At 42.8% G+C, this 20,897-nt stretch overlaps 1 protein-coding gene across 20 annotated transcripts in view; it reads left to right on the forward strand.

The window, feature by feature from the left end:
• LRRFIP1 (LRR binding FLII interacting protein 1) overlaps positions 1–20,897 on the forward strand; it is a 118,837-nt gene that overhangs the window by 57,502 nt on the left and 40,438 nt on the right. For 11 of the 20 annotated variants that reach the window (XM_060282798.1, XM_060282802.1, XM_035140421.2 and 8 more), the window contains 4 exons: positions 417–473; positions 2,888–2,968; positions 10,697–10,762; positions 16,164–16,241. The exons of 6 other annotated variants lie outside the window; for them this stretch is intronic. In XM_060282798.1, coding sequence (XP_060138781.1) covers positions 417–473; positions 2,888–2,968; positions 10,697–10,762; positions 16,164–16,241 — 282 coding nt within the window. The remainder of the gene's footprint in view (positions 1–416; positions 474–2,887; positions 2,969–10,696; positions 10,763–16,163; positions 16,242–20,897) is intronic. 3 more of the 20 variants (XM_060282742.1, XM_060282774.1, XM_060282759.1) reach the window with 3 other exon arrangements.

Genomic DNA, 20,897 nt, shown 5'->3' on the forward strand with positions numbered 1-20,897 from the left:
TATTAGAGGGATACTGAATTGATTAGTATCTGTAACAGTGAATAAAGTTTGTAACAGTGAATAAAGATGCACATATTCTGCTTGCTTCACTCTTTCCAGGCAATCTATTCTCCCTACTAAACAACAACATGAGATTTATAATTTTCTATATTTTTTGCTATTATATTGCCTTTGTTAAAATCGATGCATAACTAAAGAATTATCCGATTTACAGGAATTATGAGAAACTGTTGTTGTTTTTAGCATCTTCCTGAGAAACTCTGAATTTCTGGTAGCCTAGGCTGGATCTGTCTTCTTTCTCAAGTTTGGTTTAGTGTTCTTATAGACAAATTCTATCCTGCTACTTCAAAATGAATTTCATATGGCTGTTCTTTACTCTCCTTTCTCTTTCTCTCTCCCTCTCCCTCTTACGACAGACAAATGGTTACGAAGAAGAGATGTATGGTTCATCCCAGAGTAGAAAATCTAGCAGGGTTAGTAGATTTTTTAATTCTTAAATTTTGTTTGTGATGAAAGCAATAATTAGGCAGCCTTCTTAATGTACCCAGCCTTATTCTTTGGTGATAACCTGTACTAAGAATATGCAAAGACAGCAAAGTCTTGTTAGCTTATAAGGTACAACAGATGTATGGTGGCAAAAGCTTCCATTTGTCAAACCCCACTTTGTCAGTTGCATGAAGCAGTCGACCAAGTTGGGCAGGTCTATATACCCTGAGGACAAAAAAGAATTAAAAAGTAAGATCAAACAAAGCAAAAAAAATTAGTTGTGGGGGAAGCATAATACTTTGAAGAGCGCAAATGAATTCAGAATCCAGCGAAACACTATTACTGTATAAATCTGTTTTACACACAACCAACAATATTTAAGGAAGCAGTGAAATTGTGAATGTGATGACTCTGAATTTAAGAAGGTGTATACTTCAACTGGAATGCGCAGAGTAGTTGGGCTGGTTTTGTAGAAGCAAAACAAGCTTTGACAATCTTGTGTCACTCATTGTTGGCCTGGTACCATGCAATATTGCAAAAAATAAAAAGAAATCTAGCTTAAGAGGAGCAAGGATGGTTCCCCCTCCATCCTTCATGAGAGCCTTCTTGCCAACGCAACAGTATATATAAAAATACTTTCAGTTAGCCACTCACTGGGCTGGGTATAAATAATAAATTATTATTATTATTATTATTATTATTATTATTATTATTATTATTATTATTATTTATGGACGAGAAACCTGTTGGCATTAAGTGATCATGTTCCGGGGGGGGGGGGGGGGAGATAAAATTTGTTTCATCTTTAAAGTTGAGATAAACGATGGTGGAATGCTTAATACTATTCTCTGCCATAAAATCATCAGGCCTTTTAAGATGTGAGTTGGATCACATCCAGTTTTGTCAACTAGCCCTACCAGAGTTACTGTAATATGATGTGGAAGAAGACTATATTGAAGCTTCTATAACTAAGCCGAGTACTGTATACGTATATATGATACAGATAATAATAGTTGTAGCTATAACTCAGAATTGCTGTATTTAATGAAAATATGGAATAATAATATAACCAAGAATCAGAAAAGGGAAACCAAGTTGCTATACGAAGTACAGAATCAGAGAGTTGGAAGGGACCCTAAGGGTCATCTAGTTCAAGCCCCTGCAATGCAGGAATCTCAAATTGAAATAGACCTAATTTGGGGGAAAAGTTTAGATTAAATAAATGAATTTGTACCCTTTAATTATGTGATCTTTCCACTCTTGGAAGATTCTTCTGAAGGAATGCATAGAAAATAGTATTTCTGAACAATGACCCCTTAATTCACTTATACCCCTTGCACCAACCTGGAGGTCTCCCACTCCAATCATCCTTGACCATTGGTTATGTTGACTGGGGCTGATGGGAGCTTTAGTCCAAAACATCTGAAGGGCACCAGTTTGGGGAGGACTGCCTTATACCAAGCAAGTATACATTTTTCATATCAATGAATCCACCATTGGGTGTGAGCAGGGTATCCTTTCTATAATACAGAAAGGGTTAATACCATTGTTTGTGTGGAATAATGGGAGAAACAAGAATGCTTTATAGGCCAAAGTGAATATATTATATCTTTGGAGGTTTGCCAATTAATACAGTGTTTATTCTGACAACGGAACCTTTTGAGATCCATTCTGCCACTGGCATATTGCTTCCTAAAATAAAACTAAGAAAAGATGGATGTGTACTCTTCAAACAAGGCTGGGATGACTTTTCTTCTCGCAGCTGCAATGGGTGTGTCACTCATCCTAATATTCTGGTTTGTCCTACCTACTTAAAGGAGTGTTCAGGTAGTGGAGGCAAGCCTCTTTTCTTACCAGTCTAGTTCTGTTTCATAGCTAGAAAGGTAGGAACGACTCAATGCCTGGAAAAGGCAAGACTATTTTTTAGAGGAAAGTTGGTGAGTACCCACAATGCCTATATTATTGAACTCATGGTTGCATGATTTTCATCTAAATAGAAATAACTTGCTAATAAGCAATAGTTGAATATTGTTTATATATCTTCCTGCATTCTTTATGTTTCAGAATTGCATCTTGAAATGAACTAGGTGCTCAAAGAGAGAGGATATTAAAGTAAATTATAGGTGTTCTCTGTACTGAAAACTAGAGTGGAAAAAAACTATTGTTCTTCTTTTACATGGAACAGCATTTAAAACATAGGCATCTGAAATAGACACCATCTTATCCAACAGAATGATAGTTATTCACTCCTCAAAAATATTGTTTTGGGCAACATGGTGTTGGAAATGCTTTCTAATCCCATAGTCTGGGTACAGCAGATAGTATATTCAGTGAGGACTCTGATTTGGAAGAAATGACATCTTCTTCATTCTTGTTTTTAAAACTTTTTATATCTACGCAGGCTTCCTGCTACTCTGACCTTAGTCTTCCTTGCAGTGGTTTTCCTTCCAAATCCCAACCTTCTTCCCAGAATGGAAACCGGGTCTGTCAGTTTTCCTCCCTGCCATTTTTGTTGAACATTTTAGTTACCCCTGGGCAGTATAACCTCAGCCTGTTAATTTAAGAGGCTGTAATAAATGAGTGATTCCATATACTTTTGTTTACCTCCAATATTCTCAAGGTTAGTTGTATTATTATTATATTTATACCCTGCCCATCTGGCTGGGTTTCCCCGGTCATTCTGGGTGGCTTACAGCATATCTAAAACATAATTTTAAAAAATTAAGCATTAAAAAGCTCCTGATACAGGACTGCCTTCAGATGTCTTCTAAAAGTTGTGTAATTCTTTATCTCATTGACATCTGACGAGAGGGCATTTCACAGGGAGGGTGCCACTACCAAGAAGGCCCTCTGCCATTTTGGTTTTCCTTTTAAATCCTTATTTCCACTTCTGTTTGAAAAAGGTAAAATATAATGCTGGTTCCCAGACAGCACAAGACTCTGTCCTACCTCTGTCCTGAATCATTTATTCATTTTTAATCATGTAATCATCCTTTTGATCTCATCATATTTGCCTTAGCAATTCTGAAAGCCACCGAGGGAAGTAAGAGATAAATGTTTTAATTGTATCTGCATTTTATCAATAAAAAGTAGATTGTACAGTGTATAGAATAGATTTAACAATTCCTGCAATACACCCCCCCCCCCAAAAGAAATCACTGATTTAAAAGCTTTACAGCCTTCACTGGGGTTGAATTTGCCTAATTTGCATGCAGAAACTAACATGTATTTTTCCTGGTCAGAGTTCTGTTTTTTTCCTTCCTGCATGTAGTGTGTTAGAGTGTGTGTGTCCCTGCCCCTACAATTTCGTATGTTCTATGAGATACTTCCACATGTTTGCCTTCTACCAAGATGTCTCCTCCAATTTTCTAATTTAGCTACTTTTGCATGGTGGTTTATAGCTAGTCTTTTCAGTCTACTTTCTTAATAGTTCAGTGTGTTTTGTGTGTGTGCAGAAACATAGATTGGCATTACTTACAAATGTTCCATTATTTTTAAAGCTGCGTCCCAATAAGTTGACATGCTTGCCTCTTATGTTTGTTGTCAAGGGAGCTTCCTTTGCCATTACAGCATTGTAGCTGAAACGGAAGCCGGAGTATCATAGCTTTGTTTTTGTCTCTTGTACCTAGATGTTTTAATTCATGCTCTGTGATTAATGTTCGCATCCCAATTATTGTGTTGTACTTTTGCAATAGTATCCTCCCTTCCTGTATGTAATATGCGTAAATTTGCTCACCTTGCCATCTAACTCTCACTTGCCTTTGGCTTTTTGACCATTTAAGCAGAAATGGCTACCTCTGCCATATTCTGATTTACCTTGCACTACAGCATATATATTGTAGTAACTGACAGCACAAGGAATTCCACAGCAAACAAGCAGTAGATCTCCCTTCTCCCTTCATTTTCTAAGTGCGTTAAAAACCGATTGTGTTCCTTGTCGTTCTCAGCCCTCCTTGTTGTACAGTGAAGCCAGAAGCTACAGGGTTGGTTCTTGCTCTCCCTTTGTGTAGAATCTCTTTCATATATCACATATGTCGACCATGTTCTGCTAACGTCTTAGAAACATCTTCTTGCTGCAGTTCATGTCACTTGCGCTGTGCATTGAGCATGTGATCTCTATGAATGGAATGCACATTTGCCTTTGGTGTGTCTGTCAGCTCTGTTCTGCTCGTCTTCCCTTTCCCTCCCACTAGAAGCCTGCGGTTGCTGCTTGTGAAACTGCTAACAATACGTCTGTCTGCTAATTGTGCCTGTTTTCCAGCTGCTGGGTGATGCGTTACAATGTAATGTTAAAAAAGAAAAAAGAGACAACATCATAGCTTTTGCATTTAAAGAAAAAAGGCTAAAATTGTTGGGCTGTCCCAACAAAAGGAACAGTGGGGGGGGGCGGGAGGGGGGGGTCATTCCATAGGCAAGCTGCAAAACCTTGAAACAGATCCCATATTAGATCCTCTTCCTCCTGCTATGTTTGTCCCTTCCATGCAGTGTCTCTGTGGCAGTTCAAATCATGTTTGACTGTAATGTTTTATGACCAGACCTTTTTTGCAGTACTACATTTGGTAGAATGTTAAATCCTAATGATAAGAAAGCATGATGAGAGATGGGTGAGGCAAAAGTGGAAATAGCCTGGAGAATATTTAAAGAGGTACGGTACAACAGCCAGGAAAAACAAAATCCAAGTAGGGATAGATATGTGAGCAGCAGTAAAGAACACTTCGGATAGAATCAAATGGATATGCAGCGTAGCAAGGACCAAGCAGAAAGCCATGGAGGGATGGATAGGGAAGTCTGGAGAAATGAGATGAAGAGAATTGAAAGATGTATGTATTAAATTTTGGAAAATGCATTGGGGGAAAATCCCTTAGTTACTAACCAGGGGTGCCATTGGGAAGGACAGTGGGCTGAGGGCTTCCCAAAAAATTTTTCAAGGAGGGTGCAGATCCTCCTCAATATTCCACATGGTATGTTAGCGTCTACTTCCACAACTTCCCCGCAAAAATGGTACTTCCCTGCCATTCTAAACTTCTACTGTTCCTTTGCGCTACAAACCCGAACATGTCCTCTTTTGGGGGCCTCCGTACCCATCCGAGGGGATTTTATTTATTTATTTATATTTGTTATTTATTATTTATACCCCACCCACCTGGTTTCCCCAGCAACTCTGGGCAGCTTCCAACAGAAAAATGAAATAAAAAAATCTTATTAAACATTAAAAGCCTCCCTAAACAGGGCTGCCTTCAGATGTCTTCTAAAAGTCTGGTAGTTGTTTATTTCTTTGACATCTGATAGGAGGGTGTTCCACAGGGCGGGTGCCACTACCGAGAAGGCCCTCTGCCTGGTTCCCTGTAACTTGGCTTCTCGTACCGAGGGAACTGCCAGAAGGCCCTCGGTGCTGGACCTCAATGTCCGTGCAGAATGATGGAGGTGGAGACGCTCCTTCAGGTATGCTGGACCGAGGCCATTTAGGGCTTTAAAGGTCAGCACCAACACTTTGAATTGTGCTCGGAAACGTACTGAGAGCCCAATGTAGGTCTTGAAAGACCAGTGTTATGTGGTCTCGGCGGCCGCTCCCAGTCACCAGTCTAGCTGCCGCATTCTGGATTAGTTGTAGTTTCCAGGTCACCTTCAAGGGTAGCCCCACATAGAGCGCATTGCAGTAGTCCAAGCGAGAGATAACTAGAGCATGCACCACTCTGGTGAGACAGTCTGCAGGCAGGTAGGGTCTCAGCCTGCGTACCAGATGGAGCTGATAGACAGCTGCCCTGGACACAGAATTGACCTGCGCCTCCATGGACAGCTGTGAGTCCAAAATGACTCCCAGGCTGCGCACCTGGTCCTTCAGGGGCACAGTTACCCCATTCAGGACCAGGGAGTCCTCCTGTCCCCCACGAACAGTACTTCTGTCTTGTCAGGATTCAACCTCAACCTGTTAGCCGCCATCCATCCTCCAACCGCCTCCAGACCTTCACCGCCATCACTGATTCTGATTTGAAAGAGAGGTAGAGCTGGGTATCATCCGCATACTGATGAACACCCAACCCAAACCCCTTATGATCTCTCCCAGTGGCTGCATGTAAATGTTAAAAAGATGGGGGAGAGGACAGAACCCTGAGGCACCCCACAAGTGAGAGCCCATGGGACTGAACACTCATCCCCCACCACCGCTATCTGAACACGGCCCAGGAGGAAGGAGCAGAACCACTGTATGACAGTGCCCCCAGCTCCCAACCCCTCTGGACAGTCCAGAAGGATGTTATGGTTGATGGTGTCAAAAGCTGCTGAGAGATCCAGCAGAACTAGGAAACAGCTCTCACCTTTGTCCCTAGCCCTCGAGATCATCGACCAGAGCGACCAAGGCAGTTTCAGTCCCATGATGTGGTCTGAATCTCAACTGGAAGGGATTTTAAAGGAAATTTCCATTCTGGTTTTTTAAAATTTATTTAGTTGGATTTTTTGCTTGGGTGGTACAGGCTCAGGCTTGGAGTCAGGTGGAGGCTTAGGGGTGGGTGGCTCGGGTGCCGGGCTGCTCTGCATGTCGCGGCCGCTGCCAGCCTGAGCTGGGGAAAGAGGCACACAGCCCTGTGCTTGTCTCTTCCCCCAGCTTGGTCTAGCAGCAGCTGAGGCTGTCCCTTTTTTGCTCTTCAAGCTCTGGCAATCCTAATTTACACACAGCTTAATTGTCAAACATATTCGCGTTTAACAGGAAAGTTTTTAAAAGAGTTACATAAGAGTGTAATGTTTGGAATTTAAAGTGCCACCTACCACGCAGTAATTTTCTGTGTGTTCATATTCACTACGAAGGGCGTGGTCAGAAGCATTTATTTATTTTATTTGAACATGCACGAACAACATTTTAATTTTCCTTGCTAAAGCTTAAGATAGGTTTTGATGTTGTCACTTTTATACCTAATTTGAATGGGCAGACTTGATTATTTCCATAATGTATGAATGGGCGCAGACCAGATTTGGAGCAGCCCTCATCAAGCAGTTTCTGCCATCTCTTATTTTCTCCTAGAAAAGTGCAGCCTTTTCTCTGGTGCTAGAAGTCTCCTGGAGGGGGCAGTGAACAAAAGTCCAGAAACTTGCTTCTTAGATCATGAGCAAAAATTCATTTAAAACAAATATGGGAAAACATCTGTAATTCACAGTTTTGCACCTAGTAAAGGTAAAGGGACCCCTGACCATTAGGTCCAGTCGTGACCAACTCTGGGGTTGCAGCGCTCATCTCGCACTATTGGCCGAGGGAGCCAGTGTACAGCTTCCAGGTCATGTGGCCAGCATGACAAAGCTTCTTCTGGCGAACCAGAGCAGTACACAGAAACGCCATTTACCTTCCCGCTGTAGCGGTACCTATTTATCTACTTGCACTTGACGTGCTTTTGAACTGTTAGGTTGGCAGGAGTCATTTTGGGGTCATTCCCACTGCACACACACACACAGGACTCTTCTCAGGTAACGCCTGCTACTACTCACACACACACTTTTTTTTTAAAAAAAAAGGCAACATTCTTCGTTTCAGAACTATTGTTTTTATCCATATGGAACTGGCTGCTGCCCTGTATCAACTCTACTTTCAATACTGCGGTGTCCAACGTCCTTTAGGTCTTCTGCCCAGAGCAGTAAAGCTGACATTGAAATCAAACGACTGGAATCTGTAACCTTTACAGATCTATGAGGCTTCTACAAAGTTTCATGTTTAAGCAGTGCGGGGCGGGGGGTTTTTCCAGCTGGAGCACAGTTCTGGCACCTCTCAGGTATGCACCATTGTGGGTCGGCACTCCCCCTGCCCGCTTCTTGCCTTTACATACTTCTGAGAAGCCCAAAATGAACATTTCAAGTCAAGACAGAAACTGGCCAGCATATGCAAGTCTACACCTAGCTCCTAGCTGCTCCTAATTGTGCTGTGAGCTGGGGCCAATTTCATAGAATCATAGAGTTGGAAAGAGACCACAAGGGCCATCCAGTCCAACCCCCTGCCCAGCAGGAAACACCACCAAAGCATTCCTGACAGATGTATTTCCTTTTCTTCCATATGTCTCCCATGGAGTGACAGTGGGCTTTAAGCTTTCCTAGCAGGTCTCTACCATTGCCCGTGCACAAACACACACATTTGAATTAGCTCCCCCCCCCCCCAAGCTGGCCTAGCGGATGCCTGAATCTAAGAGAATGAGGGAGGGGAGGGCACATTTATTTGACTTGCACCAGAACCAGGGGTGATCCTTGAACCAGCTAGGGAAACAGCTTTCCTTAGTTTTTAGCACCTCCGCAGGCAGTGAATGCAGCTGTTGTCAAACCAGCATCTGCCCCAAGTTACCCAGCAGCTTACTGTAACAATTTCATGGTGAGTTGCGGCACCTATTTTTCTTTGGAGGGGAAATCCCTGTGTTTAAGATTAATTCAGTGGCCATAATGTTTCTAGTAACTTGCTCCTGATGTTATTAAATAAGTTTGATAGGTACAGAAACTGATCACTGGATACCCTGCAAGGAAAGCCGAACTCTCTTAAGTTGTAGTGCAGTGTTGCTGCTCGTAGTACAGTACTGTGTTTGTTTGTTTGTTTATTCATTCATTCATTCACTCCTGCATTATGCTTACCTGTCACTGGTTTTTCTTTATGGATAGAGTTTGAAATTTCCACACTCTTAATTTATTCTCACCACAATTGGGAGCTGAGAAGGCAGGAGAAGAGAGAGAGTGTGTGTATGTGTATCCTTAAGCCTTTTGGTACAGAAGCCTATTTGAACATGTTGCTGCCCACACAAAGCCCTTAGGCTTTGAATCAGTAAAAATAAATAATCAGCACTGACAATGATCCTGTTTTGAATATATGAATTGAAAGGAGCCAGTCTGCAAATATTGAGGTAAAGGTAAAGGTAAAGAGACCCCTGACCATTAGGTCCAGTCATGACCGACTCTGGGGTTGCGGCACTCATCTCATGTTATTGGCCGAGGGAGCCGGTGTACAGCTTCCGGGTCATGTGGCCAGCATGACAAAGCCGCTTCTGGCGAACCAGAGCAGCACACGGAAACACAGTTTACCTTCCTGCTTGGAGTGGTACCTATTTATCTACTTGCACTTTGACATGTTTTTGAACTGCTAGGTTGGCAGGAGTGCAAATACTGAGGTAAGGCAACCTTAATAGGCCTAGCTACCACTCAGCGTGGGACACAGGTGGCGCTGTGGGTTAAACCACAGAGCCTAGAGCTTGCTGATCAGAAGGATGGCGGTTCGAATCCCCGCGATGGGGTGAGCTCCCGTTGCTCGGTCCCAGCTCCTGCCAACCTAGCAGTTTGAAAGCACGTCGAAGTACAAATAGATAAATAGGTACCGCTACAGCGGGAAGGCAAATGGCGTTTCTGTGCGCTGCTCTGGTTCGCCAGAAGCGGCTTTGTCATGCTGGCCACATGACCAGGAAGCTGTACGCCGGCTCCCTCGGCCAATAACGCAAGATGAGCGCGCAACCCCAGAGTCGGTCACGACTGGACCTAATGGTCAGGGTCCCTTTACCTTTACCTTTACCACTCAGCGTAGGCTCCTCAGTTCCAGTTGTATTCAAGACCATATTCCTGCTTCCATCCCCTCCTAGTACCTTTATTTCAGGCACCCCCAAACTTCGGCCCTCCAGATGTTTTGGACTACAATTTCCATCTCCCCCAACCACTGGTCCCCTTAGCTAGGGATCATGGGAGTTGTAGGCCAAAACATCTGGAGGGCCGCAGTTTGGGAATGCCTGCTTTATTTGCTCCTTTTCTTCATGCTGCCTCCAAGCTGACCTCTTTTGCCTTCTATTCAATTGTATGCAGGAATCTACCGGTACCAGTGAGCCAAGCAATCTTTGTTTCTTTTTCTTTGAAACTGTTTCAAACTTTCAATTGTGTAAAAAGATTTCCATTCATTTAGGAATTGTTGTGCAATACCTACAGGGTACTGAGTTTAAAAGAGACGCAGCTAGAGCACAAGGAGCACAGCAACATTCCTGATGTGAAGAGTGGGATCCCTCATTTTAATTCTGCATGCATTCAGACTAGTTTTGCAGGGGTTTCCCCCCCATCCTTGCCTTGCATGCTGCTTGCACTACACTGTAGGAGATATTGACATTTATTTTGTTTCTTCCTTTCCATTTCCTTTGTCTCTTTTATTTTGCACCTTGCTGTATTTTGAACCTCCCAAATCTACCAATACTGTTCTGACTCTGTTTTTTAATTGTAGGCATCTCTGTATGATGAGAACTTTAACAGTGGGAATCGTCGGTATAGTGCCTCTAGTTCACGTCCTGTAAGATGGTTTCCACATTTTTGTGCTGGCCTTGTTTCTGTTTTGTACTAAAACATGTTCTATTGCAGTAGCTTGTGTAGAACGGGTTGCCTGCAGTATTTTCTAAAAAGTCCACTTTCTGTAACTACCTGAAATAATGGCTGCTTCCTGTTTAGACCCAAATGCTGTTCCTTGTGTGTCAAATGATGCTCGTAAGATGCAATGAGCCCTTTCAGATATAACAGGCCTGGTTTCCTAAACCATGGTTCCGCAAGCTGAGAATGTGTGTTTGACCTGCATGCTTCTCTCTTACCCCTTACCTGACTTCCACACTTTGATAAGCATTAACAAATATCATTGCAGTGTACAACAATGAAATTAAGACAGATAAACAGTTTTCCAAAAGACATTTGATACTTCCAAAGTCTTTGTCTTTTAAAACCAGGTTCTTTTGTGTGTGTGTGTGTGTGTGTGTCTGTGTGTGTTCATAACAGGGAACTCTGGTTTAAAGAAAACGGGACTAAAATGTTGAAACAGGCACACAAAGGAGATGAGTAGAGGGAGGAGGACTTGACCCTGGTGCTAATTTCTGTCAAGGATCCTCAAACTTTTTTCTCTGGGCCACACTTTCAGAATAACAGAATGCTGGTGTCACACCATTTTTTATTATTATTAATAGGAAACACACTCAAAAACAAAAAGAAACAACAACTAGTGGTTCTTGATTTATAACCTAGAACACAACAACTTTATAATATGATTATGAGACATCCAGAAAGCGTAAAACAAGGCAGCTACCGTATTGGCCCAAATATAAGCCACACTTCTTTTCCAAATTCCAACCGTGAAAAGTTAAAGTGCAGCTTAAATTCGCAACCTTACCAAAATGCGCTTTTATGCACCAACCATTTCACTTTGAATGACAGCACGGGGGCAGGGAGTACAATGGCTTCTCCTCTCAATCTTCCTTCCACACCCTCATAGGTTCTTTTTGGATGTGAGTTCCCACAACCCTGGATCCCTTCCTTTGCCGGGCCATACATGAGGAGAGGCACACTCTCTCCCTTTCCCCTTGGATCATCTTTCTCTTTTTTCTCAATAGGGCTTGCCAACCGCCCCATTGAGCCTCAGTTGTCGAATGTTTCAGAAGCCGAATGGGCTTCCAGAATGCATTAAGATTTACAACTGAGTTCCGGCTGTGTTGATTTTTTATTTACGTTTATGGTCAGGGCTGGCCCTACGGCCAGGCTAGGTAGCGCAGGGCACCACGACGCCAGCCCACCAGGGGGGCGCCGCAAGCTGCGCCCGCCCGCTGGCCGGCCGGTCCGCTGCGCAGCTGCGCCCGCGGCAACTGTGCTGTGTCTGCCCGCCCATCGCGCAGCAGCGCCTGTGGCAGCCGCGCTGCGCCCGCCCGCCCACCGGGAAACGGGAGGGGCGCCGGAGGGATCCGGTGCACCATGGTGCCAGGGGCGCTTAAGATGGCCCTGTTTATGGTGCTACAAACAGGTGTTTAACCCACTTACGGGTCCTCTCTAGTACCCGTAGGATTTTCTTCTACATTTGCCATTTACGGGTGTGAGTGCATGCGGAATTTTAAGGGAGTGGATTATATTCGGGTATGGTCCTTTCTCTCTCCCTCCCCCCCCCCCCAATTTTAAAGGTGCGGCTTATTTGCAGGTGCTGCTTATATTCAGGCCAATACGGTACATAAGAACACAAATCATTCTCAAACTATATTGATAGTCCTTAAATCAGTGGGATTACCTAGGGGAGTGCTAAGAGGCAAGTGGGTGGCAGGGAAGCACTGGAGGGGCAAATGAGTATCAGATTTTGAAAAGCTGGCATCAGATCACATTCAGCGGTTTTGTAGAATTAATTAAACGAAATGGTTTTAATTGGATTTTGATGGGTTGCCATATTTTGAAGAGCAAAAAGAGGATACATTTGATGACTTCTACTTTTAGCTGGATCGCTATGACGGCTCTACCCATGAAAAAGAGGATGTTTCCTGGAAAAAGAGGACACCTTGCTCTTTAAAATATGGCACCCATAATTGAAGTGTGCAATTAATTGCTACTGTTTTGAATGCTGTTGTGTCATAACTTTCCTTGTGGATTGTGCAAACCACTATTCTGAATAATACTTTTTATACGGCAGGATAGAGGGCACTTGGGATGAGTGTATGAAACCATTTGGGCACCACTGCTCCAAACTATGGTTTGCAGCAAGGCTGTTAAACCTGTTTATTTATATGGAGGGCTGATGACCCACAGGAAAAGTAAGTCAGAGTGGTATCAGTCGGCAATGTTCAACAGTGTGCAGTTCCCCTTGGTATTCAGCTAGAAGAGTGCGGGAGCATGTATTGCAGCTTGTAGGTTGTATGAAAATTGGCTGCTTTAGACACCCCTTGCTCCCCTCATATGTGGAACTTTAATCATTGCTTCCTGTTTTACCCCATCTAGAGTGAATGAAGTTATGTTGCTGTTATGCCTAAACTAGAAACTGGCTTGAGCAAGTGCTCCAGACTAGAATCGCAAGCCAGAGTCAAATTGTAGTTTGCAATATTGGTTTGAGGGACTCGCTTCAACCGCAATTTGCCAGCGTGGATATAACAAACTTTGGTTTAATGGAAGTAGGAATAGTTGATAATTGTGTGTGAGTACGTTTGGAGTGTCACATGAATACAGGCAATGTGAACTATTTTATTTAAATCCGAATTGCAATTTATCATCTTTAAATAAAGACAATAATATTTTAAATGTAGATCAAGGCCAGAGGTGGGATTCACCTAACAAGCCCAGTCAGTGGAAACCCTGCACAAGGAATTCCATGTGTGCAACCGGGCTTTCTTCCGTTCTCCTTCCCCGTATGCCCCTTGAAACTGGCTCTCTTTGGGGTCAGGAGAACAGTGGGAGAAGGAGGGGGAACATTCCATAGGCAAGATGTGAAACCTTGAATCACACCCCAGATTAGAGACTCTTCCTCCTACTATATGTCCCTTCTATGCAGTGTCTCTGGAAGTACAAATCATTTTTTATTGTAATGCTTAAATGACCAGACCTTTTTTGCAGTACTGCACTTGGTGGAATGTTAAATCCTATTTTTTCTCACACTTTCTACTAATGATTAGCAGAAGATGTGGATTTCCCATTGCTAATTTTCACTTAACAGTTTGGTGTTTTTTAAAATACTAATTTTTTAAAAAATGAAATACTGTTGAAATTATCTCTCTCATGTTCTGAGTTAATTTTCTTACGGTATGCATAATTGTGGAATATTGTTCAATGAATGTCAGGATGGTCAACCAGCTTCTAGCTGAATGATATTGGACTTGCACCAATCAATGCTTAGGCAGTTTCTGATTCTCATTGTATCATATTAAATGCTTCTTAAAGATGAGCAAGATTCTGGATTGGTTTCATAAATATGTCTTCTGTGTGTGAACCTCATTCTGTGAGATGAAATTCATAGTGGATTTCAGAAGGTGAGGGATATTTCACATTAAATGTCCGCTTAAATTACACAAGATACATAGGGAATGTAATGTGTGTGCAGTACAAACTATTTCAATATAGTTTAATCATCCATTAGAATAAATCCAGTCAGTGCTGCTAATGCTTTTGCATTGGGTTCAGACAAGCATGAACTTTATGTGAATCTGCAAAGACCCTCATTCTCATTCTCCAGCTCATGAATTGTAATTGTTTTTGGGGTAGACAAACACAGTTCTGTTCTGCTGCCCACATTGTGGATACCACTTCTGTTACACTGGTATTCATTATTGTGAATTCAGCCTACCCTACCTCACAGGGTTGCTGAGAGGCTAAAGTAGGAGAACATGTATATTTTCCCGAGTTCTTGCAAGCAAGGGTAGGATAAAAATGTTAACAAATAACTATACCCCAGGTAACATTTCATTAACAATGTTAGCACAGATTCTGACTCCCCAGATACCGGTTAGTAAATTATTTTTGAAAGTAGTTTCAGGAGCAGTTTGTAATAAGGTATGGGGAGGGAGACTGTTTAGGTTGAGGAATTGGGTCCTCCCTGCAAGAGAGGGCACGCGTTGTGGTGGGTCCCAGCAGACCAGGTCTAGGTGTTGGGGCGGGGCAATTGGAGCAGCCACAACACCCTATTGGTGGTCCAATTGACGGGGTGCAATTGGGCTAAGGGTTTGCCAATCAAAGAGTCAGATGGACCAGTATTTAAACGCTGCACTCACCGTAGAGACCCTCCTTCTCCGGTTGAATTGCATCGGAACACACGCCCACCGCTCCCCAATTTTAGGGCTTTCGCTTGACCTTGCTATGCTGTCATGTGTTGTCATATGTTGTTGGGACAGGGGCACGGCAGGAATTTTCCCCACTTTGCTGATTGGCTGTTGCCATTTGGGTTTCGCCTGCCGCTTAGCAATTCGTCACAACTTGTAAGGTTGGCGGATAGGCTCTGGTTCATGCTGATAGGGGGGTATGATCCCTTACCTCCCTATATATATATGTGTGTGTGTGTATTCCTCTTAAGGGAATCCATTGGACCGATGGTTGCTATTCCCCCAAGCGGGGGTGCCCTAATCCAGTGTTCTGGGCACATGTGGGGGAATCAGGGCCCAGCTGGCGCACGCCAGTCAGGTAACCCCATCCCAGGTGTGTACCTGGCTGCTGACTCATGGTGTGCCCTGAGTCAGTGCTACCCTAGGTAGCTAGTAGAACCAGAGCCTATGCAACCACTCACTTGATTTGTAATCAATAAAGTTGTGGCCTAAATTCTGCCAAAAACCAAACCAAAAATATGAGTCATGTCTGAATTTATTTCTAGGCCTGAGATAGAGGGTCTCCATACGCAAATCCCACTGTGCACATAGAAAGCTTTGAGGTTATGTGAAATCTTGAATTTTGGAGCTAGTGTTGATAAATTTCACACCCTAATTTGTATCATTATTGTCTACCTGAGAGGTAACAAGAACATAATTTGGTTATTTGGAGCAGATTTAATATGAGCACACAATCTTAAAGGTAGTTTCTGAAGTTCATGCTTCTTTTGGTAAAATATGCAAAATATTCCAACAATTATTGGACTAGACTGGAATCTAATCTTAACTCTGGTGTGAGAGCACCAGCTGTCACATGTCTACAAACTTACCTGCCACTAGACTACACGGGCAATGACTCCTAGATTTTGGCTGGTAGTATGTAATTCTTCAGAAATATTTTGCTTCAAATTTTTTTTAAAAAAAAATGAATGTATTTTAGGTTTGTTTGTTAACTTCCAGCATGGAGACATCTACTCTGCCTTTCTGTAGCCGTATGCTATCCTGCTCTTAACTTATGAGAAATGCTAGCAAATCTGTCTGATTTCTACTATCCTAATGCTTCTTTTTTTCTCATCTCTGTTTGATGCAATCTTTGGGGGTGTTTGTGGGCAGCCTTCGGAATACAGTTGCTACCTCGGCTCAGGATCTCGAGCTTCTTCTAGAGCTAGTTCTGCTCGTGCAAGTCCTGTGGTGAGCATGCTTTTCTGCTTCATCTTTACCTGATTGAATTGCTTTATTTCTGTTTCCCAAGGCTATTTCTACTGAAGCAAGAACACTGCAATATATGGGTGATTAATAAGTTCTGATTCATTTACTGATGAAAAACGACTGGCCATCTTGTGATCTAGTCTAATAAACCACAAGGTCATCTGTACTGTAACTGGGGCTCTTATTTCTAATTTCTTCTCCAAATGTTATTAGATGTTATGGGAATTCTGCTAAGATCTACCTGGCAGTTGTTTGCTGCCCTGTGCTTGTAACGCAGGTTGAAGATGTTTCCTTGGTGGTTTTCTGGTTATAAGTAGCTGCTTTTCACTTTAAGCCAAAGAACACCAATGTAGGGAAGGGCTGGTTTCCAGGTTGCTTAAGACAATGGAGCCACTGTTATGCTTTTGTATATTTTAAAAACGTATACCCGATTTCCCACTACCTGGGTTCCTCCTCTTTCCCCCTCCCCCCCCACCTAATACTGCATGCAACACTAATGTCTCACAACAAATGAAACTGATCTTTAGAAAAGACAGCTGAAAAGGATCTAGGTTTATCATTGCTTAAGCACAAAAATTGCAGCCCTATCTTGTAGACGTCAGTTGTCTCAGAAAATATTTTCCATATTCTAATATTATCAACCACAACAAATTCATGATTAAAGATACAGTAAAGAGCCTTATCAGCTTTTGTATTTTATGATGGTTTTCAGTAATCTTATGGTTTGTGTGTTTGCTTTCCTTTTTTGTACACTAGTGAAGCAGAGTACAGAAATTTCTATGCTAAACCAACCCACCATTACTGGACGTGATAGAGATAAAACAACAAAAAATGTCCTTTGCTAGTCACAAGCCACAAAAAACTTCCTGTGTGTGCCAGTGCCGAGTCTTGCCTGGTACATTAAGTTCATCAGACTCTTTAGCCAAAGCCATAGACTGTCATTTGGTACAGTTTCATTTGAAACTATTCTGAGTGTCTTACACTTCACTTGATAAAATACTTCACAGTCCAAGCTTACATATCATAAAACAATGAAAGTGAAAAAATACCTAGACAATTGAAATAGCAACAGTGTAGAAGTAAAGGCTTTTTAAAATCACAGCTACATATTTGTTATAAATTGAATATAATGCTGTCTTTATTTTTGTGTGTCTGTAATGATTATATATATATATGTATGTATGTAGGCATTGCACACGCGGATGAAACAGCCTTTCTCCATAACCGCTGAACCGAATTGAAACAAATTTGGGCAGAACGTGCCTTGCCCGTCAGGGAGGGATCTTGCATAAAAAAATATTTAAAAACCACACCTTTCATACCTATAATAATGATTAAACACAAAAAAGTGGCACCCAAATTAGACGTCACCACCAGATGCTCTGAAGACTCCAGCAGCTACGCTGCCAGATGACATCACAAAATTCCACACCAACCAACTGAAAACAGTCCTTTTGCAGCAACAAGGCCCAGCTCTTTCAATAGGCCACAGCATTGCCAAGCAGGGAAAAACAAACAGAATAGGGCCTTTCACAACCGGGGGCGGCACAGGGATGAGGCACAACAAAGGGAGGGGGAAAACACATAGCTATGGGGGGGGAGGACCATGAGTCAGCCAAAGCAGTGAGGGGGGGTTTACAATCCCCTACCTTTCCCTCTCCACTTCCTGGGTTTTATGGAACCGAACAGCTCGGGCGCTTCGGAACGCGCCTTCTGTTGCTACGGGGCTTTGCTATTTGATCCCCCCCCCAGGTTGGGATTTTTAAAGTAGTTCTCTGGGTCCCGGGGTGCATCATCACCCCCTGATCCTTTTCTTTGCCCAAACGGACCTCTCCCCACCTTCCTCTACACCAAATACTCCTCAATTATACCCACAATAAAAACCATTAAAAAAACATTACAAACAACACATTAAAAAACAAAATGCATCCCATCATACATTACAAAAAAACTACACCAAAAATAAAAAAACAAAAAAACAACAACCACCCACACCAAAATCATACATTACACGCCAAAATAAATGACAACCCCAACTAGAGAAATAAAACTTTGCAAACAGCACAATAAAAAAAACCAACACCACATCCTACATTCAAAACACCTACTCCAAAATTAGAAAATCCAGGCTTCCGGTCCGTCGCGACGACAAGAGGACGCAGGGACTGCAAGCTGCGCAGTCCCTGGCATCGCGGGGGAGGGGGGGAATTCCGCAGGGCGAGCGGATTCCCTGTAAGAACCCCGGGAAGAGCGTCCCGGGGGCGTAGAGTCCAGCGGGCTCCGAACCGGCGATTCCTCCGTTGCCCAGGGACGCAGTAGAGTCCCTGAGAGCCAGCGGAGTGGAGTCGCGGGAGCCATTTTGGATAATAACATTGCCTCCGAGAAAGTGAAGCCTCGAGTCCTCTGTCTGCCAGCGGCGGGTTCTTCTAAAGAAAATTTAAGATTGGACTGAAAAAGTAAGTAATTCCTATTTGACTTTAAGGGGGAAAAATAGAAAATAATTTGGAATAAATAGGAAGAGATCCCAAAAAACGGAAGTCGATCTCTTTCTAATGGACAATCAGGAAGCGTAATTAATATCCCAAAGCCGAAGGGGATTAATTGATTGCAGAACCCAAGAGAAAGAAAGACTTTGTTAACCCTTTCCAGCCCTCTGAGCCGGCACCCCTTAAGGCTCAGCAAGAATAAGGGCGAAAGTGTTTTGACAGCTGTCAAAGCTGTCAAAAGAACTGAAAGATTTATAAATCGGCTGTCAAACAATACAATTTGTTATAAGAAGAAGTTAAAGTGGAGATAATTGGAATTACGATTTGATGCATGAGAAAGTGAAAGTCAATGAGAAGAAAAAGTCAAAATGGAGGCGACCGTGAGGTATGGAAATTTCCAGGGCCTTTTGTCTCCTAATCTCCTGTCTGCTTGTGGTTAAGAGAAAAAATGAATACAGCGTATTCACCAACCTTCCAGGAGGCTGTGCTGAACTATCTGCAAATTCTGAAAGACATCAACAAGAGACTGCAACAGCATACCATGTTTAGAGACTGTGGCTCAAGATCAGGACTTAGAGGATAATTCTGAATGCGAGAGCAAGTCAAAGGAAAAAGATATAGAGAACAATGTTGAAACTGATGTGGAATATAAAAAACATTTTCTGGATGATGCACAACAAGGATTTGAAAAGAAAGAAGATGTGGTTTTTGAGCAACAAAGTGAAATGAAGATGCAAGAAAATGAGGAACCTGGAGGGACTGAAATTTGGAGACGTGCGATTGAGGGGTGGGAAATGCAGAAGGGGGGACAGAGGCATGGAGGTGCAAATGGGAAAGATGTGGTGTGGGGTGAGAGCCCTAGTTAAAAGGAATTATGTTGGTTGAATAACGGTTTCTGAAATTTTGGCCTGTTAAAGGAAATGTTGATCCAATTGGGGGAAAGTCACCGAGGGGGGGAAGGAGAGTGTTTAAAAGTGTAATGTTAAGAGGTTGACTAGAGAAATGATTGTACATAAAAATTGAGTTTTCTGGAGGGAGGAAGAGGAATGGCTGAGGGAAGAAATTTTAGAGTTGCATTAAATAAATTTGTGTTAGATTGGTGTCTGGGCCTTTCTTCCTCTCTTTGCTCAGAGACACCTGGTGGCAGGGGGTGCTTTGAGGGGGGGAGGAGGAGGTGGAGGGAAACCCAGACATAAAAATGGACATCCTTTGGAAGGCCGCACCCCACGGGTTCCTCTTGTGGCAGGAGGGGGCTCGTGGGGAGGCGGCACGAAGAAGGAGGAGAATAAAGTGAGTATTTTTAGGAAAAGATTTTGAACCAAGTATAGAAAACCCGCTATAATCAAAATAAGAAATTAAGAAGTCCAGGAAGAAGAGTTTCGAGGAAGTCACAAAATACAATGTTAAGAAAATAAGAATGGAAAAAATATGTGTTTGTTTGTATCTGTATGTTGAAGGATCAGCTGGGGGAAATCTGAACCTCAGTACTCCTCCACTCCGGTCCTCCTGGTGGCAGGGGGGGGATAGGGGGAGGAGGAGGGGGGAGGACAAACTCAGCTTTAAAACGGACCGCCTTTGACTCTCAACGCCTACAGGTCTCACTGGTGGCAGAAGTGGACTTGTGGGGGGAGGGAGGATAGAAGGACGGAATATATATTGTGTGTTTTGTCTTGTATTGTTTATATTAAAATCAATAAAAAATATTTTAAGAAAAACAAAACAAAATTAGAAAATCCAAATAACCAAAAAACAAACAAACCACAAAACACGCAACAACACCCAAATCATACAATACCCACCAAAATAAATGACAACCCCAAAAATATAATTAAACAATAGTAACTTCTGCTTTTCATGTTCTTATTTCAAACATTTTAAATCTATCTATATATAAATGTTCAAGATGCATGCACAGTAGCCAATGTATGGAGAAACAGGGGGAGGGGCCAACACTCCCCAGAGACAACAGAGGGCTCAGACGGGGGTGGGGGTGGGGGAGGAGGGGGCTCGATAGCTCGTGAGTCAGGACAGAGTGAGGCCAGTCACATGGATGAGCCGGGGAGTGGGGGGGGAGGGGGGCAGGTTAAGTCATGTGTCCGGACAGAGTGGGGGGAATCACAGGAAAGAACCACAGCAACGTGTGGCCGGGCCC

Source organism: Zootoca vivipara, chromosome 1, assembly GCF_963506605.1.
Source record: "Zootoca vivipara chromosome 1, rZooViv1.1, whole genome shotgun sequence".
NCBI lineage: Eukaryota > Metazoa > Chordata > Lepidosauria > Squamata > Lacertidae > Zootoca > Zootoca vivipara.